Raw genomic sequence first — 24,804 nt, forward strand, 5'->3', positions numbered from 1 at the left:
GTTTGTATTATCATAGTTTTTGACGATTCTTTTTTTTCTCTGCTTGTTTTGTAATGCAGCTGTTTTGCTGAGGAGACTGAGGGACCTAAACTGAAGGGCTATAGAATGAGAGGATGGCGTGTTTCCTCAAACATCCGGGGCCTGACAGTTTACGTCGATTCACCAGAGAGTCTTTGGCTGAAATTGAGAAAAGGATTGCTAAGGAAAAAGCTGAAAAGCCAACAAAGCCTCTTGTAGAAGAGGAAGAACACAAGCTACACCCCAAAAGTGACCTTGAGGCTGGCAAAACTCTGCCTTTCATTTATGGAGATATTCCTCCAGAGTTAATCGGCGAGCCTCTGGAGGAACTGGATCCCTACTATGGCTCAAAGAGAGTAAGTCCCTGGCAGATTCATTAAAAGTTCCAGAATTCTAATTTTTGAAAGAATAGAGCCCCTGAATGAGTGCTATCAGCGGATAACTTATAAGTAAGCAATCAGCATCAAGTTGCAGATTCTAGTTTTAGAAATTGGCTGTGATATTTTTGCAGGTGAACTATAAATGTAAATTAGACATTTTCTTGATATGTGGGGACATTATTAATTTAATTGCTAATACTGTTTATTTGGCACCTCCCAAAATGCTTAACTAACCAGCTAACTAATGGCAGGTGAGATGAGTTCAGCTTTGATAAAAGTGAAACTAAGCAAAATCAAATGAAGCAATGAATTGAGAATGGAGATGATTCAATCTGTTGAAAAACTGGTTTAAAATATTAAGCTATTAAGTACAAATATTTAGCTTCATGTATATGATAACATAGGTTTTGAAATACTTTTGCAACTATAGTTCCAGGTTCAAAAATTATTTGCATCAATACTTTGTGTCAGTCATATAAAACGTATTTAAATTAAGTATGTATTGCCTTTGGATTTCTAAGTATTTTAATTGTTTTCAGAAATAACCTCCAAGAGTTTCAGTTTTCTTAGAAAGAGACTGACATAAACAGAAAATAGGCAGCCATTTGTTTAATACAGCAGACAACAGAAAAATTACAAATGTAATTGCTTTGAAGGATTGGTGTTTAGTATAAGGTTATTACTGCTGTTCTGCATGTACAGGACATTTGCTGTGTTTACTTAAAGCCACAAGAAATTGCAGAGAGTTGTAATTGCAGCTCAGTCTATCATGCAAACCAGCCTCCCCTCCATTGACCCCATTTGCACTTTTTGCTGCTGAGAACCAACTAACATAATCAAGGACCTCTCCTATCCTGATTATTCCCTCCTCCCCTCTCCTGTCAGGCAGAAGATACAAAAGCTTGAGAGTACATACCACTGGGCTTCTATTTCCCTGTTATCAAACCCATCAACAATCTCTCTTAAGCTAAAAGGTGAACTCTTGATTTCCCAGTCTACCTTGTCATAGTTCTTGCACTTTATTTGTCTGCCTGTATTGCACTTTCCTTCAAACTGCAGTAATGTATTCTGCATTCTGCTTTTTTTTATTACGTCAGTATGCTTAACACACCTAGTGTGTACTGTTTTGGCCACTTTATTTACTGAGGAACATATTTGCATTTCAGGTACTTCAGAGAAGGTTGATAGGTTGGTTCCTAAGATGAAGGGGTTGCTTTGTAAGAAAAGATTTATATTCAAAAATGAATGATTTTTTTAAAAAACTGGAAATAGAAGTTAGAAATAAAAACAGAAAATTGGAAAAGCTCGGCAGATCAGATACTTTTTTCTTTCTCACTTCCGATGAAGGCTTCTGCACCTGAAACATGAACTGTTTCTCTTTGCACGATTGCTGCCTGACTTGCTGATTTTCCAGAATTTCCAGTTTTAATTTTACACATAGGTTTATTGTAGTTTAGAAGAATGAGATGAGACCTTATATGATTTAGAGGGGATTTCAGAGGTTGGTTTCTGAGTGGATGTTGTCATAAAAGAGCATTGTTTCAGAATAAGAAATTGGTCAAGAGGAAGAATTTCCTCCTTGGGCTCAGGAATTCTCTCCCCCTATGAACTGTGGAGCATAATCTTTGACCATTTTCAAGTCTGAGAATTGAAGCTTATAGGAAAATTCAGGCAAGAAATTCAAGCCTTGATCAATCCTTTTGGATAGAGGAATAAGCTCAAGAGGCCATCATGCTTCCATCTATACCTATTTCCTGTGAAATTATGCCTTCACGAACTCTTGTCATGATGTTGGATCTGTACAAGTGACAAGTATTCCAACACGCTCTTGTTTTGGAGTTACAGGAACTGCTTCAAGATTCAGAAAGTCAATTACTTGCAACCTCTGATCTGCCTCTGTAGCCAAGTGTGGCTGATCCGGGTAGGTTTCCAGTTAGTGTTGACACTCAGGATACTGTTGGTGAGGGACTTGGCAACAGTAATGTTGCTAAATGTCAATGGAAGGTGATTTATCTTTCAAATATTGGAGATATTTCCAAGCTCTTATGTGATGTGAAAATGACAGATCACTTCAGTGCAAGCCTGAATGGTGTCCAGATCTTGCTCTGAGTGTAGGTGTGGGCTCTTTTGTTTTTTTTTAAGAAGATGCAAACAAAACTTAAACATTTGTAAACCAGCCAATAAAAATCTTCATTTTAAGTGTTAAAATGGAGGAAATATATAGATGGAAAAAGTGAAAAATATCTGAGCCTATGAAACAGCCCTTAGAAACGCATGCAATGATATCTTGAAGGAATGATGGGGAAGTTATTGACATTGTCCTCAAAGCACCTACTGTTGAGAATTCCTGGTATGACTATGTTATAATATTGCTGTTTGTGATGGGACCCAGCAAAGGTAAGTCCCGTTACTTAACACATTCTCTGCCAGTGTCCTTACTTCTCATCCCATATTGCCAAGATTTCTCGTGACTGATCCCACTCCTGCTCCATCCCAATAAGCCCAGGGTCCACTTTTGGCCCCCAACTCCTGTGATCACCCCACCTCATTGAGGAATTGCCACCCACCAAGTTCCCAATACTTAATTACTCCATATTCTCTGATTATTTTCCCTTCTTACCATATCTAGCCATTGCAAATGACCCAAACTCCAAATGCAAGGTCAAGGCTTCAATCTCCCTCCATCCCTACACAAGGTTCCAATCTCTAAGCAGCCACTACCCTCCCTCTCACCATGGATTATTGATTTTCCCTCACCATAGACTTTGCAGACCTTGCCCCAGTCCGTCAGTCAATTTATTTTTGTTTGTGTATCCAGCAACATGTGAAGGAAACTGTAAGCCATGTCCACAATCAAAGAGTCCTTTGATAGGCTTTACTTTAACACTACTGCGCATTAATCATGGCACACAATTATTTCTAGTTCTGAGACACAGTTTTTGATTTTAGACTTAGCTGCTTCAGCCATATCTTGTTTTAAAATGAAGCAAACTAATGTGGTTTGTTTGGCTTTTGTGATTATTTCTTGAAGTGATTCATTTTTGTGAGTTCTTCCCATTATTACAAAAGCCAGCATTTGTTATCTTTCTCTTACTGTTCTTGAGAAAGTGGTGCTGAACCACTGCAGTTCATTTGGTACTGACAGGTAAAGGTTCCAGGATTTTATTTTTATTTTATTTTTATTCTATTTTGATTTGGACCCAGTAATGATGATAATTCAAAGATAGCAGGAAATGTTGGAAGCACTCTGGATTTATGGAAAGAGAAACAACATTAACGATTCAAGTTGAGATTACCGTTTCCATGGATGCTGCCTGACTTGCTGAGTATTTCCAGCATCTTCTGTCTTTGCTTCAGACTTCTAGCATTTGCACACTTTTTGTTTCATTTTCAATGACTGCTGATATATTTCCAAGTCAGAATGACCTGGAGAAGAATCTGTAGGTGCCTACTGCCCTTGTCCTTCTTGGTAACAGAGGTTGAAGTGTTTGGATGTGCTGTCATAGAAGACTAAGAGTGCACCTGCAGTACATTTTGTAAATGGTAGATTCTGCAGTGATGACGGAGCAGATGAGTGTTAATGGTAACGGATGGATACCAATCAAAAGGATTAGTGGCCCTGGATGATGCTGAGCTTCTTGAGTATTGTTGGAGCTGCATTCACTCTGGCAAGTGAACAGTATTCCACCACAATCCACTTCCAAATTGGAAGCCCAGGCTAACCAGAGGGATGCCAGTAGACTATGGCAGGGTCTAAATGAGATCACTGGGTGCAAAGAAAAGGCTGGGAATATCAATATCTGTGGCGCTTCTCTTCCTGATGAACTTAACGTATTCTACGCAGGGTTCGAACAGAAGAGGAGCGTCCTGCTCCCTCCGGATGAACCGGACCTGGTGGCATCGAGATTCATCGTCACCGAGGAGGATGTTAGAAGGGCCTTCCTGAAGATAAATCCAAGGAAGGCGACGGGCCCAGATGGCGTCCCAGGACGGGTTCTCCGGGCCTGTGCAAGCGAGCTAGCTGGAGTGTTTGCTGACATCTTCAACCGCTCCTTGCTTCAGTCTAAGATCCCCTCGTGTTTTAAGAAGGCAACAATAATCCCAGTGCCGAAGAAGAGCAAGGTGGCATGCCTGAATGACTATTGACCTGTGGCTCTGACATCAATTGCTATGAAGTGCTTCGAGAGATTGGTTATGGCACACATCAACCACAGCCTACTGGTCAACCTCGACGCTTTGCAATTCGCCTACCAGAGCAGCAGGTCAATGGCAGATGCCATCTCTCTGGCCCTACATTCCTCCTTAGAACGCCTGGAGAATAAAGACGCATACGTAAGGCTCCTTTTCATTGACTACAGCTCTGCCTTTAATACCATCATTCCAAATAAACTGATTCCTAAGCTCCGGAACCTGGGCCTTAGCACTCAGATCTGCAGCTGGATCTTCAACTTCCTCACAGACAGGACTCAGGCTGTAAAAATAGGGGACAAGCTCTCCTCTACAATCACTCTGAGCACCGGTGCCCCACAAGACTATGTACTCAGCCCCCTGCTGTACTCACTGTACACCCACGATTGTGTAGCCAAGTTTCTATCAAACTCAATATATAAGTTTGCTGATGACGCAACAATTGTAGGCCATATCTCGGGTAATGATGAGTTTGAGTACAGAGAGGAAATTAAGAACTTGGTGGCATGGTGCGAAGGCAATAACCCAACCCTCAACGTCAGCCGGACGAGGGAATTGGTTGTTGACTTCAGAAGGAGTCGCGGACCGCACGACCCAATTTATATCGGTGGTGCGCAAATGGACCAGGTCAAAAGCTTTAAGTTCCTTGGGGTCAATATCAGAAATGACCTGACTTGGTCCAACCAAGCAGAGTTCACTGCCAAGAAGGCCCACCAGCGCCTGTGCTTCCTGAGAAAACTAAAAGAATTTGGCCTGTCCCCTAAAACCCTTGCTAATTTTTATAGATGCACCGTAGAAAGCATTCTTCTAGGGTGCATCACAACCTGGTATGGAAGTTGTCCTGTCCAAGACCGAAAGAAGCTGCAGAAGATCGTGAACATGGTGCAGCACATCACACAAACCAATCTTCCGTCCATGGACTCACTTTACACCGCACGCTGTCGGAGCAGTGCTGCCAGGATAATCAAGGACACGACCCACCCAGCCAACACACTTTTCGTCCCTCTTCTCTCCGGGAGAAGGTTCAGGAGCTTGAAGACTCATATAGCCAGATTTGGGAACAGCTTCTTTCCAACTGTGATAAGACTACTGAACAGATCCTGACCCGAATCTGGGCCGTACCCTCCAAATATCCAGACCTGTATCTCGGTTTTTTTTTTTGCACTACCTTACTTCCCATTTTTCTATTTTCTATTTATGATTTATAATTTAAATTTTTAATATTTACTAATTTTAACTATTTTTAATATTTAATATTTGTAATCCAGGGAGTGTGAAGTGCAGAATCAAATATCGCTGTGATGATTGTACGTTCTAGTACTAATTATTTGGGGACAATAAAGTATAAAGTATCCTGATGTTTGGAATGTAGATGCTGGGAAGTCTTTGGGCTATGAGGATATGTGACTCTCATTATAGGATACCCAGACTCTAGCGGCACAAGAGGCAGCAGGTGCTGGAACCTGGAGCAAAAAGCAAACTACTAGAGGAACTCAATAGGCCAAGCAGTGTCTGTAGGGGGAACTATCGATGTTTTGGGTCAAGACCCTACATCAGGACTGAGTGTAGAGTTGGCATAAAGAAGAGAGGAAGAGGAGTGAGACAGGCTGGTAGGTGATAGGTTGATCATAGAGGGGTGAGAGATGATGGACAGGTAGAGCCAGGTTGGGCAGGGAAACCTTTGAAGTTGGAAGACAAGGACAAGTAAATGATAATTAGGGGCAAACTAGGAAAGAAAAAGATCTGGTATTATGACCACAGGATTCACTTGCTCATTTAGCTGGCTTTTTGGTCAATGGTAACCTGCAGGATATTATTCCTGGGGGGGCTCAGCAATTAAAATGTGAGGGATGAGTCTGAGATAAAGCACATACTAAGTGATTGCACTCACATGTTTGATGTCCCTATTGCCGAGGATGAGGAAGCCTGTGGAAACTGCTCCTCTGATTAGTTGTTAACTCGTATGGTGCCAAGCTGTAGATTTTGTTATAGGTTACATAATGGTGTGAGAGTCTCCCCTGTAAAGTACAGCTCAATATACAGCTCTCTTCAGAACACTACAGCTATATTATCCTGGGTCTTTTCTGTACATATGACCATATAGCCATGTAACAATTACAGCACGGAAACAGGCCATCTCAGTCCTTCTAGTCCATGCCGAACTCTTACTCTCACCTAGTCCGACCAACCTGTACTCAGTCTATAACCCTCCATTCCTTTCCTGTCCATATACCTATCCAATTTTACTTTAAATGACAATATCGAACCTGCCTCTACCACTTCTGCTGGAAGCTCGTTCCACACAGCTACCACTCTCTGAGTAAAGAAGTTCCCCCTCATGTTACCCCTAAACTTTTGCCCCCTAACTCTCAATTCATGTCCTCTTGTTTGAATCTCCCCCACTCTCAATGGACAAAAGCCCATCCACATCAACTCAATCTATCCCCCTCATAATTTTAAATACCTCTATCAAGTCCCCCCTCAACCTTCTACGCTCCAAAGAATAAAGACCCAATTTGTTCAACCTTTCTTTGTAACTTAGGAGATGAAATCCAGGTAACATTCTAGTAAATCTCCTCTGTACTCTCTCTATTTTGTTGACATCTTTCCTATAATTTGGTGGCCAGAACTGTACACAATACTCCAAATTTGGCTTTACCAATGCCTTGTACAATTTCAACATTACGTCCCAACTCCTATACTCAATACTCACCTGCTGAAATTCTATTGTTCCTCCTCCTGCTTCTCCTCTGAATAGAACTGCCCAGAAGTGCCCTTCTGGTGCCCCTTTACATGTTGAGTGACCACCAATTGGCAAAAGAAAAGAGTTCCATTTTTTAGGCATTCCTTTCTTATCTTTGCTGCATTTTAAATGAGAGTCATGGAAGTTTTTGTGTGGTATTGTATGTCACTGGCTATTTCCTAACTTTTGGGGTAGGGGCAAATTTAGGAGGTTTCCGTGGCAGAATGGATGAATACAAAAATACTGTTGATTGTCTTGATGCTGCCAGTGGTCACAAATTGCAGATATTTGTGAGGTCCTTCTCCTTCTAGCAAGAGAATTAGCCACCTAAATATTGTATATTGTTGCAAGTAAAATATTTCAGGTGGATCTTCATGCCTAAGTCACCAGTGTCAGGAAATTGAATTGCTACTTCTTCTTAAGCCCATCTCCCCTACTGGGGTATAGGCCGCTGTCAGCAGCTTGCCAGAGTCCTCCATCCTGGGCAGCAGTTTGATTGGCCCTGTGGCTTCCGCTTTCACCACACAACTTTATACGTCTTCTATAAAAGTCCTTCCTCTGCTAGGAATGATGTCTTTGGCACTTCTGTTGGCGTTTTTGTAGCTCTGGGTTTTATGTGATGGGGTTATTAGCCCCATACCCAACCCTCCTCCTTTTGCAGCTGGGCTTGGGACCATCCATGGCGGAGTTAAATTTAATTGCACAATGCCCTCATTTTCAGTGCCTTGCCACTAAAACGAGATACTTTTTTCCTGGAATGAAACACAATAATGTTAATTTCCAGGTTGTTTCGCATTACTCCGAAAGACTACCCATCAAATCCTGTTGGCCCCATATTGTGACCTCCAACATCCTCCATACTCTGCCTTCCACCCTTTATCGGACCCTTCCCTCAACGCCACAAACATTTTCTCATGTATTAACATGCACAACACCCTGTTTGTTGTAGCCAAGGCTGTGGATTTATGCTGAGCTGATAATTGTGATGTGAACATCATCTTGTTCCCATCACCTGCACAATTCCAGCAGACTTTAATGGGTGTGCTACTGTGGCATGCAAAAGTCTGGGCACCCCTGGTCAAAATTTCTGTTACTGTGAATAGCTAAGCGAGTAAAAGATGAACTGATTTCCAAAAGGCATAAAGTTAAAGATGACACATTTCTTTAATATTTTAAGCAAGAAAACTTTTTTATTTCCATCTTTTACAGTTTCAAAATAACAAAAAAGGAAAAGGGCTTGAAGCAAAAGTTTGGGCACCCTGCATGGCAGTACTTAGTAACACTCCCTTTGGCAAGTATCACAACTTGTAAACGCTTTTTGTAGCCAGCTAAGAGTCTTTCAATTCTTGTTTGGGGGATTTTCGCCCATTCTTCCTTGCAAAAGGCTTCTAGTTCTGTGAGATTATTGGGCCGTCTTGCATGCACTGCTCTTTTGAGGTCTATCCACAGATTTTGGATGATGTTTAGGTCTGGGGACTGTGAGGGCCATGGCAAAACCTTTAGCATGCGCCTCTTGAGGTAGTCCATTGTGGATTTTGAGGTGTGTTTAGGTTCATTATCCTGTTGTAGAAGCCATCCTCTTTCCACCTTCGGCTTTTTTACAGACAGTGTGATGTTTGCTTCCAGAATTTGCTGGTATTTAATTGAATTCATACTTCCCTCTACCAGTAAATGTTCCCCGTGCCACTGGCTGCAACACAAGCCCAAAGCATGATCGATCCACCCCCGTGCTTAACAGTTGGAGAGGTGTTCTTTTCATGAAATTCTGCACCCTTTTTTCTCCAAACATACCTTTGCTCATTGCAGCCAAAAATTTCTATTCAAAAGGTTCAAAGGAACCTCTTGAATAGAAATCTAAACAAGCCTGATGCATTTTGGAAACAAGTCCTGTCGACTGATGAAGTTAAAATAGAACTTTTTTGATGAAGTTAAAATAGAACTTTTGTCATGCAGGGTGCCCAAACTTTTGCTTCGGGCCCTTTTCCTTTTTTGTTATTTTGAAACTGTAAAAGATGGAAATTAAAAAGTTTTTTGCTTAAAACATTAAAGAAACATGTCATCTTTAACTTCATGCCTTTGGGAAATCAGTTCATCTTTTACTCGCTTAGCTATTCACAGTAACAGAAATTTTGACCAGGGGTGCCCAAACTTTTACATGCCGCTGTATTTCCTTAGCTGAATTTCCACCACCTCTCACAGGTAGAAGATCAGCCCCAATGTTATATCATACAGCAACAGCAGAAGGAATATATGGAATTCATTTATTGACTAAGGCAAGGTAGATTTTTCCCTCCATTATCTGTGATATATTGCATACAGAATACAGAAAAGAAAATTCGATACAAATGGTAGGAGGTTATTGACTGACACAGATAGGATTCAATTGCAGTACATAAGCTAACATAATATTTCCTGTTGTGCTTCAATCATATTGTATGTTTCATCAAGAACAGGATATTTTAAAAATTACTCCAGACATTTTTTTTTATAGACATCAGCAAGCAAAATCATTAAGTCACAAATTCTGTGCTTACAGATTGAGATAGTGCCTGCTCATCGTAGATAAGGGAAACTAGATTACTTTCGATCAGTAAGGCTTTAAAACACTGGATTTCTTAAAATAGTTCTATGGTTATCATCCACCTTCGTCCGTCTTGGAGCCTGTTTTGTATAGACATATTCCTGCTATTGTTTACAAATTTCCTTTTTCCTAGTTTGTACCAGCTAGATTTTCAGGAGGAATTGATGAGAATGTGTAAAGAATTTTTTAAAAAAGGGATTATTGTGAGATCAGTGTAAATGAGTGATTGTGGACAAGGTGGGCTGAAGTGTTTTTATTTGTGTTGTATCTCTCTATGGCTTTATCACTGATTGATTTGCTCTTGTGATTTAGCTTAAGGCAGTATATTTTTACATCTTTTACCTTTTACCTGGCTTGTGTCTTTCCATAAAATCACTGATAAGAAACATGACAGGTCAAATTTTTTTTTTTTTTTTTGTAACTTTGACTCTTGATATGTGGTGGCTGATTTTTGTGTCTTGGTTTTCATACTAGCTGGAAAAATATCAGATGGAATTTAATGCAGAAAAGTGGAGGTCTTGCACTTCAGTAGGACTAACCAGGGTAGGTCTTACCCTGAGATTGTGGTAGAACAAAGGGATCTGGGAATACAGGTCCATAATTCATTGAAAGTGGTGTCACAGGTAGATGGGGTAATAAAGAAAGCTTTTGACACATTGGCCTTATTAAATCAATGTATTGAGTACAGGAGATGGGATGTTATATTGAAGTTGTACAAGATGTTTGTGAGGTCTAATTTGGAGTGTTGTGTGCAGTTCTGGTCACCTACCTACAGGAAAGATGTAAATAAGGTTGAGAGAGTACAGAGAAAATTTACAGGATGTTGCCAGGATTGGAGGACCTGAGTTACAAGGAAAGATTGAATAGGTTGGAAGTTTATTCCTTGGAATGTAGAAGTTTGGGGGGACATTTAATAGAGGTATACAAAATTATGAGGGGTACAGAGGGGGTAAACGCAAGCAGGCTTTTTCCACTGAGATTGGGTGGAACTACAACCAGAGATCATGGGTTAAGGTAAAAGGTGAAAAGTTTAAGGGGAACATGAGGGAAAACATCTTCACTCAGAGGGTCGTGAGAGTGTGGAATGAGCTGCCAGCACAAGTGGTGCATGTGAGCTCGATTTCAATGTTTAAGAGAAGTTTGGATAGGTACATGGATGGTAGGGATGTGGAGGGCTATGGTCCCAGTGCAGGTTGGTGGAAGTAGGCATTTTAAATGGTTTGTCATAGACTAGATGGAGCTGTGCTGCATTTTTCTATGACTCTGTGTAGGCAAAGACTGATCTGTTGTAGTTTATAATGACTTCTAAATGTCCTTCGTCATTCAACTCTTGGGCATTCGTCCCCCACCCGTTCTCTGCACCTTAAAAATGCCTTACTATTAAGTTTTCCCAATCTCAATGAAACATCACATTAACTGGTGATGTTTGCTTCTCCACAGATGCTTCCTGAACTGATGACTGTTCCCTAAATTTTCTGCTTAATTGTACAATGATACTGTTGTTCCAGGAAAATGGGAGGTGGGGACGGATGGGCTGGTGGTAGGGTACTTTTAGCAGCTAGTCATCCACTTACTGAACAACCAGAAATCACTAGTGAAGTATCTCATGTCATTTCAGGCAGGTCTTGAAATTGTTGCCAACACTCTTGTCTATAGAGAAAGGAAGGCTATTGAATTATGTGTGGCGATTCGGCATAACACCTAAAACTTTTACAACCTTCCATGGATGTGTAGTGGAAAATATATTGACTGGCTGCAACACAGCTTGGTAGGAAACACCAATGCCCTTGATTAGAAAATCTTACAAAAAGTAGTGGATTCGCCTAGTCCACCACAGGTAAAGCTCTCCCCAACACTGAGCATATCTGCATGAAACGCTGCTGCAGGTAAGCAGCATCCCCATCACCCAGGCCATGCTCTATTCTCACTGCTGCCATCAGTAAGAAGGTACAGGAACCTCAGGACCTACACCACCAGGTTCAGGAACAGTTACTATCCCTCAAACATCAGGTTCTTGACCAAAGGGGATAAATTCACTCAACTTCACTTGCCCCATCACTGAACTGTTCCCACGACCCATGGATTCATTTTCAAGGACTCTTTATGTCATGTTCTCAAAATTTATAGTTTATTTATTTATTGTTTTCTTTTCTTCTTTTGTATTTGCACAGTTTGTTGTCTTCCGCACTCTGGTTGAACGCCCAAATTCAGCGGTCTTCCATTGATTCTGTTATGGTTATTATACTGTAGATTTATTGAGTATACCTGCAAGAAAATAACTGTCAGGATTGTAAATAGTGACGTGTACTTTGATAATAAATTTATTTTGAACTTTGAAAATTCCTTTTACAAACATGCCTATCTGCTGTATTACTCATTGTGACCTATTACAGGGGTGGTCTTGGAAGCAGACAAAATGGTGGCATTTAAGAATTGTTTAGACAGGTATATAACGTTAGGGGAACAACACACTGTTTGATTGAAACGAGCTGAAACTGAACATTCCTGGACTGTTTTGTTGGACCTTATAGTTGATGTTTTATATTCTGCGTTTTGTGCTCTATTTTTGCTGTTTTCGCAATTTGTTCTTCTTTTGTGCATTGGGGGTTTGATGTTTTTCTTTGAATGAGTTCCGTGGTTTTGTTTGTTTTGTGGCTCTCTGTGGGAAGATGAATTTCAGGGGTGTATACTGCATTCATAATTTGAATCTCTGAATATCTACCTTGAATTGAGAGATATGGCTAGGCAAGTGGGATTAGCTTTATTTGATATTATGGCGCACAGACATCCTGGGCATCTTCTTGTACTGTGCTGTTCCATATATGTTCTGGGTTCTCTATCTACCCCATGCAAGGGATGATTTATAGGGGCCATAAACTGGAAATTATTCTTCCTCGCATCTGTAGTGGCAGGTATAGTGCACATCAACACCATAATATCATGTTTTGGATATTGCCTTCTGACCTGTTAATTATTACCCAACACATTTAAATTTAGCAGCAGTAACCTATGGTTCAGTAGTAATAGGTAGGAGAGCGGGTGCTTCTAACTGCTATGTAGGGGTTTCCACCAATTCCACTGTCACATTAACCTGTGTTTTATCTTCTGTTTCAGACATTCATTGTCCTAAACAAGGGGAAGGCCATCTTTCGATTCACGACAACACCTGCAGTGTACCTGCTGAGTCCCTTTCACCCCCTAAGAAGAATCGCCATTAAAGTTCTAATACATTCATATCCTTCTTTCTTAATGATAAAATCGCAAGTCAATAAATATCATTGATCTTGTAGATCTTCTAGTTGAGTGCAACCATGGAATTAGGGATAAACTTGGAAAATAAGTTAAAATTAACTGGATGAAACAAAGGAGATGTGATAAATGTAATAAACTGCTAGATCAAATGGATATCTCTCTGGAGCAGGGGTTCTCAACCTGGGTCCATGAGCTCCTCGGTTGATGGTAAGGATCCATGGCATAAAAAAGGTTGGAACCGCTGCTCTAAAGCTCCAGAATGGCTTTAGAGAGGAAAAGAATTCAAATGCTAATGCTCATTAGCACAAATAGAATGAATTAACTTATGTCAATTGTTGCATGCCAAATTGTGTCATGCTCCATCATGGCCGCCAGCTTTTCCAGCCTCAAAAGGCGGTATCCATCATTAAGGACACCCATCGCCCAGGACACGCCCTCTTTTCATTACTACCATCACGGAGGAAGAACAGGACACTAAAGATACACACACAATGTTTCAGAAACAGCTTCTTCCCCTCCACCATCAGATTTCTGAATGGACAATGAATCCATGAACACGGCCTCACTAGTGTTCCCTCTCTTTTTGCACTTATTTAATTAATTATATATATTTTTATAAATTTATTTTTATTGTAGTTTATAGTTTATATTGTTATGTACTGCAATGTAGTGCTGCCGCAAAGCAACACATTTCATGACGTACGGTATGCCAGTGATATTAAATTGGATTGTGATTCTGATTGGAGCTTACTTTCCCTTCATTGAAGAGCTATGTTCAACGTAAGACTTAGCTCTTGATATGAGCTATGGGTGGGGGGGCACAGAGGTGGGGGTTGACATGTATAATGATTAATCTTCATTCCTTTTCCTTAACACTGATTTGCAAATTATTTAGCTTGTTCATCATGTTTACCATATTAACAAACTGCGTCTTCATGACCATGAGTGACCCAGAACCTTGGACTAAAAATGTAGAGTAAGTTTGTAAATTAATTTTTCTTTTTCATCCCATGAGCAATATTTTTACTGTTGCAGGTGAAAAAAGCTTTGTTCTTTTCTGGCAAGAAATGTAAAAGGACTGCTCAGTCTGAACAGCCTGGTGATACAGCTAATAGAGCTGCAGCCTCACAGGGTTTGATCCTGACCTCCTGTGCTGTCTGTGTGGAGTCTGCATGTGCTCCCTGTCACTGAGTGCAGTTCTTCCAGTTGCTCTGTTTTCCTCCCACATCCTAAATACTTGCGGTTTGATAGGTTAATTGGTTGCTGTGAATTGCTCCTGGTGTACAGGTGGGTGGTAGAATACTGAGGTCACTGATGGGATTATGGGAAGAATCAATCAGGATTAGTGTAATTGGCACAGATTTTGTTTGCCGAAATCTCTGTTTCTCTGTTGTATGACTCTGTGGCAGAAGAGAAGCTTTTTGATATCACTTGCCATTGCCCTCTGCTCTTTGTTCCATGAAAGAACTTTAAAAAAGGTTAAGTATTACATGTTGTTTCACTCCAGCAGAATGGAACTGCCCTCACTATATTGGTTTTGGAGGTTTCAGAGGAACAGCCACCCCAGCTCCTTGAGGACACTGTAGTGAATGCTGTTCTTGTATATAGCAGTTCACCATTTTAAGAACAGTTATACCATTATTCAAGCAAATGTGGTATTTCAGCATCATTAACAGAGCCCGAGTTATTATCTATTTTAAGCTTCCCTTTAGGAAGTGGTGTTGGCTGGCTGTGTGAATTGCTGTGACAAATTGTGCTGGGAGGACTCCTACCATGCTGTTGGGAATGGAATTCTAGGATCTTGACACAGAAGTGACTAAAGAATGGCAGAAATGTTCAAAGTGGTGTGATGCATGATCGGAAGAGAAATTTAGAAGTGGTAGGGTGTTCCCACGTCCCTGCTATACTTGCCTTTGTGGAGGTAGAAGCTGAGGTTTGTGTGGAGCTGTCATAGAAGCTTGTGGTGCTTCCATGGTAATCCATTACTGGATGACATCTTCATCAAGAAATGATCTCTGTAATTCAGTGTTGCTGGGATAGGAGAAGATTTTACTATCATATCCCAGCTAGTGCCTTGTAGATAATGGAAATTCTCTGGGTCGTTGGAGGTGAGTCGCTCACAGCCTCAGACTTGCACTCACAGTTTCGTTAATTACGGGTATGATGTCTTCGCTTCCCAGGACATCGATTATACAGGACATAGCAATGGCTTAGTCAGGGTGTCCAAGGTTATGGGGAGAAGGCAGAAAAATGGGGTTGAGAGGGTTAGTAAATCAGCCATAATGGATTGATGGAACAGACTTGATGAGCTAAATGGACTAATTCTGCTGTTATGTCTTAAGGTGTTACATTTTGAGTGTATCTTGCTTTTTGGTGGACACTTCATAACAGGTTAACTTTCCACTTTGCCAGGAAAATGTCTGTATTGTGATTATATTAGAGCAGCTTTGGTAGAGGGGTAGATGGTCCTGGATCATATCTCTTGTATTATGGCTCAGATATTTTTGGAACCTGTACCCTGTTCTCTCAGGTTGTTCTTGACCTAGTCTGTAATGTGGAAATTGTCACAGTCTGGCTTAGATAAAAGTGGTGATGTCAAGGGGAAACCAAGGCCATCCACTTGAAACTTCTACCCAAAGCAGGTTGCAGCTTCGCTATCGCTAAGATTGAGAATAGTCCTCGTACCTGGTCCTCCTGCTGGGTACTTAAATGATCATTGTCATTCATGACTGGGGGTTTGAGAAGTTGCAGAGCTTTGATTTTGTCCAAGCATTGCAGGATTGCTTATCCCTGTCACCTGCTGCCTCTATGACTCAGCTATTTCCTCAGATGGGCACCAAGTTTGGATATGCAGGATGCTAACCCAGATCTGCTCTTCTCACTGAATTAAGGTTGTTCCTCTTGCTTTCTGTGAATGGTAGAACAGTAGGTTGTTGGATTATAGTAGAAAAGATTTGTGCAACTGCTGATGGCTACATTGTTTTATGAGCACAGTTCTAAATTGTTTGATCTGCCTTGAACCTATTGATTTTAGCATGCGTTGGTACTGATTCACAACCTGTTGGGCTGATTAAACTATCTGTGCTTATTAGTTGTTGGAATGCAATAGATGATAAATGGCAATATGTTATCTAACCCATGTTTGCTTTGATTTCATTGGCTCCAAAGTCAATGTTGCGAATCTACCAACCATACCTTCACGGCAAAGCAGCTCCAGCATCGCTCATTCCCCTTCATTGATTCAATCAGTCGTGCAATCAAGGAGTTCAATTCAGAGAAAACTGAAGGAAGCGTTAGGAGATAGACCAAAGAACAGATAATAAATGGTGCAATATTGATCAGTGTGGAAGAGAGGGACCTTGGAGAATACTTGTAGAGGTATTGTCAATCAGGTAGTTAAAAAGGCAAATCTATTAGCACAGAAGGCCAAATAATGGAGCTTAAACTGAAACTGTAAGCAACGCCAAATATGCCACACCTTGAATATTCATTGTCACAGTTGTGACTGGGCTTGGTAGAAAGATTAGAGGAGAGATGAGGAAAACTCCTTTGAAAATCCCTCTGTCTGAAACCATGACAGACAGAAACCAGTGAGATTTTCTCCAGCAACACACATAAAAGTTGCTGGTGAACGCAGCAGGCCAGGCAGCATCTCTAGGAAGAGGTACAGTTGACATTTCAGGCCGAGACCATTCGTCAGGACTAACTGAAAGAAGAGCTAGTAAGAGATTTGAAAGTGGGAGAGGGAGGGGGAGATCCAAAATGATAGGAGAAGACAGGAGGGGGAGGGATGGAGCCAAGAGCCGGACAGGTGATTGGCAAAGGGGATATGAGAGGATCATGGGACAGGAGGCCTAGGGAGAAAGAAAAGAGGTGGGGGGAAGCCCAGAGGATGGGCAAGGGGTATAGTCAGAGGGACAGAGGGAGAAAAAGGAGAGAGAAAAAGAATGTGTGTATATAAATAAATAAATAATGGTTGGGGTACGAGGGGGAGATGGGGCATTAGCGGAAGTTTGAGAAGTCAATGTTCATGCCATCAGGTTGGAGGCTACCCAGACGGAATATAAGGTGTTGTTCCTCCAACCTGAGTGTGGCCTCATTTATTTGCCAATCAGCTGTCCAGCTCTTGGCTCCATTCCTCCCCCGCACAGTCATAGTCATACTTTATTGATCTCGAGGGAAATTGGTTTTCGTTACAGTTGCACCAACCCAGAATAGAGTATAAATATAGCAATATAAAACCATAAATAATTAAATAGTAATATGTAAATTATGCCAGGAAATAAGTCCAGGACCAGCCTATTGGCTCAGGGTGTCTGACCCTCCAAGGGAGGAGTTGTAAAGTTTGATGGCCACAGGCAGGAATGACTTCCTATGACGCTCAGTGTTGCACCTTGGTGGTATGAATCTCTGGCTGAATGTACTCCTGTGCCCAACCAGTACATTATGGACTGTCAACCAGTACTCCTGTCTTCTCCTATTATTTTGGATCTCCCACTTTCAAATCTCTTACTAGCTCTTCCTTCAGTTAGTCCTGACGAAGGGTCTCAGCCTGAAACGTTAACTGTACCTCTTCCCAGAGATGCTGCCTGGCCTGCTGCATTCACCAGCAACTTTGATGCGTGTTGCTTGAAATTCCAGCATCTGCAGATTTCCTCGTGTTTGAGATTTTCTCCAGTGTTTCATGTATACTTGGAGCAGTGACTTGCAGGATCCGGACCTAGTGCCAGATGGTGGAATTACCATAGACCATAAGACATAGGAGCAGAATTAAGCCATTTGGCCCACTGAGTCTGCTCTGCCATTCAACCATGGCCGATCCTTTGTTCCCCTCCTCAGCCCCACTCCCGACCTTCTCCCCATAACCTTTGATGCTGTGTCCAATCAAGAACCTATCAAGCTCAGCTTTAAATACACCCAATGACCTGGCCTTCACAGCTGCCTGTGGTAACAAATTCCACAAATTCACCACTCTCTGGCTAAAGAAATTTCTTCACATCTCTGTTTTAAAGTATGCCCCTCTATCCTGAGGCAGTGCCCTCTTGTCCTGGACTCCCCTAACATGGGAAACATCCTTTCCACCATGGGAAACATCCTCTCCACATCTACTCTTTTTAGGTCTTACAACATTCAAAAGGTTTCAATGAGATTTTCCCACCCCTCCCCACCTCATCCTTCTAAATTCAAACGAGAACAGACCCAGAGCTATCAAACATTGTTCATATGATAACCTTTCATTCCCAGAATCATCCCTGTGAACCTCCACTGAACCCACTCCAATGTCAGCATATCTTTTCTAAGATGAGGAGCCCAAGACAGGTCACAATACTCAAGGTGAGGCCTCACCAGTGCCTTATAAAGCCTCAGCATTACATCCCTTCTCTTGTATTCTAGACCTCTTGAACTGATGCTAACATGGCATTTGCCTTCCTCACCACCGACTCAACCTGCAAGTTAACCTTTAGGGTGTTCTGCACAAGGGTTCCCAAGTCCCTTTACATCTCACATTTTTGGAATTTCTCCCTGTTTAGAAAATAGTCTTTGCATTTATTTCTATTACCAAAGTGCATGACCACACATTTTCCAACATTGTATTTAATTTACATAAGAACATAAGAAATAGGAGCAGGAGTAGGCCATCTGGCCCATCGAGCCTGCCCCACCATTCAATAAGATTATGGCTGATTTGTCTGTAAACTCAGCTCCATCTACCTGCCTTTTCCCCATAACCCTTAATTCCCCTACTATGTAAAAATCTATCTAACTGTATCTTAAATGTATTTAGTGAAGAAGCCTCAACTGCTTCCCTGGGCAGAGAATTCCACAGATTCACCACTGTCTGGGAAAAACAGTTTCTCCTCATCTCCGTCCTAAATCTTCTCCCCTGAATCTTGAGGCAATGTCCCCTAGTTCTAGTCTCACCTACCAATGGAAACAACTTTCCTACTTCTATTTTATCTATCTCTTTCAAAATTTTGTATGTTTCTATAAGATTCCCTCTCATTCTTCTGAATTCCAGAGTATAGTCCCAGGTGACTCAATCTCTCCTCATAGGTTAACCCCTTTATCCCTGGAATCAACCTGGTGAACCTCCTCTGCACTGCCTCCAAAGCCAGTATATCCTTCCTCAAGTATGGAGACCAGAACTGCACACAGTACTCCAGGTGCAGCCTCACCAGTACCCTGTATAGTTGCAGCATGACCTCCCTGCTCTTGAATTCAATCCCTGTAGCAATGAAGGCCAACATTCCGTTTGCCTTCTTAATAACCTGTTGTACCTTTCTTGTATCTGTCTAAGTCCTTCTGCAGCCTTCCTGTTTCCTCAACACTATTTGCTCCTCCTTCAATCTTCATATCATCTGCAAACTTGGCAACAAACCCATCTATTCCATCATCTAAGTCATTAATATACAACATAAAAAGGAGTGGTCCCTACACCAACCCCTGTGGAACACCGCTAGTCACTGCCAACCAACCAGATAAGGATCCTTTTATTCCCACTTACTTCCTCCTACCAATCAGCCAATACTCTAACCATGCCAGTAACTTTCCAGTAATACCATGGGCTCTTACCTTGTTAAGCAGCCTCATGTGTAGCACCTTGTAAAAGGCCTTCTAGAAGTCCACTGCATCCAAGGACGGGTACTCAGGATGTGTGCAGAACAACTGGCAGGTGTATTTACAGACATTTTTAATCTCTCCCTCTCCCAGTGTAGAGTGCCCTCCTGCTTCAAAATATCCACCATTGTCTCTGTACCTAAAAAGACCAAGGTAACATGTCTGAGTGACTGGTGTCTTGTTGCACTCACCTCAATAATAAGCAAATGCTTTGAGAGGCTGGTCAAGGACTACATCTGCAGGATGCTACCACCCACACTGGACCCCCTACAATTCACCTACCAACACAACTGATTGACAGGCGACGCAATAGCCACAGCTCTACACACCGTCCTTACACATCTGGAGAACAAGGACACTTATGTGAGAATGCTGTAATTCCCTCCAGGTTTGACAAGAATCTCAGAGACCTTGGCTTTCACCCTGCCTTGTGTAGCCTGGACTTCCTGTCAGATCACTGGCAGGTGGTAAGAGTGGGCTCCCTCACCTCTTCCCCTCTGACCCTCAACACATGAGCCCCCCAGGGCTGTGTCCTAAGCCCCCCCACTTTACTCTCTGTATACCCATGACTGTGTTGCCACCCACAGCTCCAATCTGCTAATTAAATTTGCTGATGACATTACATTGATTGGCCTTATCTCAAATAATAACGAGGTGGCCTACAGGGAAGAAGTCATTACCCTGACACATTGGTGTCAAGAAAACAACCTGTCCCTCAATGATACAAAAACAAAGGAGCTGGTTGTGGATTACAGGAGGAATGGAGACAGGCTAACCCCTATTGACATCAATGGATCTGGGGTTGAGAGGGTGAACAGCTTTAAGTCCCTCGGCATACACATCACTGAGGATCTCACGTGGTCTGTACACACCGGTTGTATGGTGAAAAAAGCACAACAGCACCTCTTTCACCTCAGACAGTTGAAGAAGTTTGGCATAGGCCCCCAAATCCTAAGAACTTTCTACAGGGGCACAATTGAGAGCATCCTGACTGGCTGCATCACTGCCTGGTATGGGAACTGTACCTCCCTCAATCGCAGAGAGTGGTGCGGACAGCCCAGTGCATCTGTGGATGTAAACTTCCCACTATTCAGGACATTTACAGTGACAGGTGTGTAGAAAAAGCCTGAAGGGTCATTGGAGATCCGAGTCACCCCAATCACAAACTGTTCCAGCTGTTACCATCCGCGAAACGGTACCGAAACATTAAAGCCAGGACCAACAGGCTCTGAGACAGCTTCTTCCACCAGGCCATCAGACTAATTTCATTCACGCTGACACTATTGTATTTCTATGCTATATTGACTGTCCTCCTGTATATCTTATGTACATACTATTTATTACAAATTACTATAATTCACACATTCAGATGGAGATGTAATATAAAGACTTTTACTCCTCATGCATGTGAAAGATGTAAGAAATAAAGTCAATTCAAATCTATCCTACTGGTAATCTCTACAAAAAATTCCAACAGCTTCGTCAAGCAAGATTTTCCCTTAAGGACACCATGCTGACTTTGTCCTATCTTGTCCTGTGTCACCAAGTACTCCATAGCTTCATCCTTAACAATTGTCTCCAACATCTTCACAACCACTGAGAATTGCCTTTCTGCTGCCTTCCTCCTTTCTTAAACAGTGGAGTGACATTTCTAATTGCCCAAGTCCAATGATTTTTTGAAAGATCATTACTAATGCCTCCACAATCTCTACTGCTACCTCTTTCAGAACCCTAGGGTGCAGTTCATCTGGTCCGGGTGACTTATGTACCCTTAGGTCTTTCAGCTTTTTGAGCACCTTCTCTCTTGTAATAGTAACTGCACTCACTTCTCTTCCCTCACACCCTTCATCATCTGGCACACTGCTAGTGTCTTCCACAGTGAAGACTGATGCAAAATACTCATTTAGATCATCTCCCATCTCCTTGTCCATCGTTATTATTTCTCTGGCCTCATTTTCTAGAAGGTCGTATATCCACTCTCATCTCCCTTTTATTCTTAACATACTTGAAAAAGCTTTTACTATCTACTTTGATATTGTTTACTAGCTTACTTTCATATTAAATCCTTTCCCTCCGAATGATTATTTTAGTTGCTCTCTATAGGTTTTTATAAACTTCCCAATCCTTTATATTCCCACTAATTTTTGCTTTGTCATATGCCCTCTCTTTTGCTTTTACATTAGCCTTGACTTCCCTTGTCATCCCTGCCAGCATCTCCTTCCAACTCCTCTCTCAAACCACAGTAATTTCCTTTACTCCACTGAAATGCTACTATGTCAGACTTTACTTTCTCCCTCTCAAATTTCAAGTTGAACTCAATTATATTGTGATCACTGCCTCCAAAGGGTTCTTTTACCTTAAGCTCCCTCTTCACCTCCGGTTCATTACATAACACCCAATCCAGTATAGTTGATCCCCTGGTAGGATCAATGACAAACTGCTCTAAAAAGCCATCTCATATGCATTTAACAAACTCACTCTCTTGAGGACCATTACCAGCCTGATTTTCCAAATCAACCCTCGTGTTAAAATCTCCCATGACTATCATAATGTTGCCATTTTGACACGCTTTTTCTATTTCCTGTTGTAATCTGTGGTCCACATTCCAGCTACTGTTGGGAGGTTTGTATATAACCGCCATCAGGGTCCTTTTACCCTTGCAGTTTCTTAACTCAACCCACAAGGATTCAACATCTTCCACTCACGTCTTTCTACTGATTTGATGCCATTTTTTACCAGCAGAGCCACGCCACCCCCTCTGCCGACCTTCCTATCCCTCTGATATAATGTGTAACTTTGGACATTCAGCTCCCAACTACAAAGATCTTTCAGCCACGATTCAGTGATGGCCACAATATCACACCTGACAATTTGTTAATACTGCAACAAGATCATCCACCTTATTTCTTATACTCTGTGCATTTAAATACAACAACTTGAGTACTGTATTTGCTACTCTTTTTGATTCTGTATCCCTAATACACTGATACTCACACTACTGGCTGCAATTATGTCCTATAACCTGCCTGCCCTTCCTGACAGACTGACTGCATGCTATCTTTGCTTTTTTACCACCCGTCCTATCCTGAGCCCCTTCACTCTGGTTCCCACCCCCCTGCCAAATTAGTTTAAACCTCCCCAGCAGCTCTAACAAACCTGCCCACGAGAATATTGGTTCTCCTCGGGTTCAGGTGCAACCAGTCACTTTTGAACAGGTCATACCTCCCCCAGAAGAGATCCCAATGATCCAAGAACCTGAAACCCTGCCCCCTGCACCAGCTTCTCAGCCACACATTTATCTGCCAAGTCATCCTGTTTCTCTGTTTCCTCAACACTACCCACTTCTCCACCTATCCTTGTATCATTTACCACTCCCTTGCCCATTCTCTTAATCTGTCTAAGTTCTTCTGCTGCTTACCTGTTTCCTCAACACTACCTGCCCCTCCTCCAATCTTCATATCATTTGCAAATTGGACAAAAAAGCTATCTATTCCATCATCTCATTCATTGATATACAGCATAAAAAGAAGTGGTCCTAAAACCAACCCCTGCGGAACACCACTACTCACTGTCAGCCAACTAGAAAAAGATCCTTTTATTCCTACTCGCTGCCTTCTATCAATCAGCCAATGCTTTAATCATGTTAGTAACATTCCTGTGATACCATCGGCTCTTAACTTGGTAAGCAGCCTCATGTGTGGAACCTTGTCAAAGACCTTCTGAAAATCCAAATATACAACATCCACTACATCCCCTTTATCTATCCTACATGTAATCTCCTCAAAAAATTCCAACAAGTTCGTTAAGCAAGATTTTCCCTTTAGGACACCATCCTGACTTTGTCCTATCTTGTCCTGTGTCACCAAGTACTCCATAACCTCGTCCTTAACAATTGAGTCCAACATCTTCCCAACCACTGAGGTCAGGCTAACTGGTCTATAATTTCCTTTCTGCTGCCTTCCTCCTTTCTTAAAGAGTGGAGTGACATTCACAATTTTCCAGTCCTCTGGCACCAAGCCAGAGTCCAATGATGTTTGAAAGATCATTTCTAATGCCTCCACAATCTCTAACACTTCGTCTTTCAGAACCCTAGGGTGCAGTTCCTCTGGTCTGGGTGACTGATGTACTCTTAGGTCTTTCAGCTTTTTGAGCACCCTCCCCCTTGTAATAGCAACTGCACTCACTTCTCTTCCCTCACACCCTTCAACATCTGCCACACTGCTAGTGTCTTCCACAGTGAAGACTGATTTACTTTACTCAATTAGTTCATCTGCCGTCTCCTTGTCCCCGATTATTATTTCTCCGGCCTCATTTTCTAGCGGTCCTATATCCACTCTCATCTCTCTTTTATTTTTAACATACTTGAAAAAGCTTTTACTATCCACTTTGATGCTGTTTGCTAGCTTGCTTTCATATTTCATCTTTTCCCTCCTAATGATTCTTTTAGTTGCTCTCTGTAGGTTTTAAAAGCTTCCCAATCCTCTGTCTTCCCACTAATTTTTGCTCTGATGTATGCACTCTCTTTTCCTTTTACATTAGTTTTGACTTCCCTTGTCAGCCATGGTTGTACTATTTTGCCATTTGAGTATTTCTTTGTTTTTCAAATACATCTATCCTGCACCTTCCTCATTTTTCCCAGAAACGCACACCATTGCTGCTCTGCTGTCATCCCTGCCAGCATCTTCTTCCAATTTACTTTGGCCAATTCATCTCTCATACCACTGTAATTTCCTTTACTCCACTGAAGTACTGCTATGTCAGATTTTACTTTCTCCCTGTCAAATTTCAAGTTGAGCTCAATCATATTTTGATCACTGGCTCCTTTACCTTAAGCTCCCTAATCACCTCCAGTTCATTACATAATACCCAATCCAGTATAACTGATTCCCTGGTAAGGCCAATGACAAACTGCTCTAAAAAGCCATCTCATAAGCATTCAAGAAACTCACTCTCTTGAGATCCATTACCAACCTGATTTTCCCAATCGACCTGCATGTTAAAATCTCCCATGACTATCATAACAT

The 24,804-nt window shown here is 41.7% G+C and overlaps 1 protein-coding gene across 2 annotated transcripts in view; it reads left to right on the top strand.

Annotated features, from left to right (window-relative positions):
* Positions 1 to 282: 282 nt before the first annotated feature.
* Positions 283 to 24,804, top strand: part of LOC140191768 (sodium channel protein type 4 subunit alpha-like) — a 138,712-nt gene continuing 114,190 nt past the window's right edge. Inside the window, exon 1 of one of the 2 annotated variants that reach the window (XM_072249491.1) lies at positions 283 to 374. In XM_072249491.1, the coding sequence (XP_072105592.1) occupies positions 361 to 374 (14 nt within the window). In that variant the 5' untranslated portion in view covers positions 283 to 360. Of the gene's footprint in view, positions 375 to 14,054; positions 14,139 to 24,804 lie in introns of those variants that run through there. The other variant, XM_072249490.1, reaches the window with a different exon arrangement.

This window comes from Mobula birostris, chromosome X, assembly GCF_030028105.1.
Source record: "Mobula birostris isolate sMobBir1 chromosome X, sMobBir1.hap1, whole genome shotgun sequence".
In the NCBI taxonomy this organism is placed as follows: Eukaryota; Metazoa; Chordata; class Chondrichthyes; order Myliobatiformes; family Myliobatidae; genus Mobula; species Mobula birostris.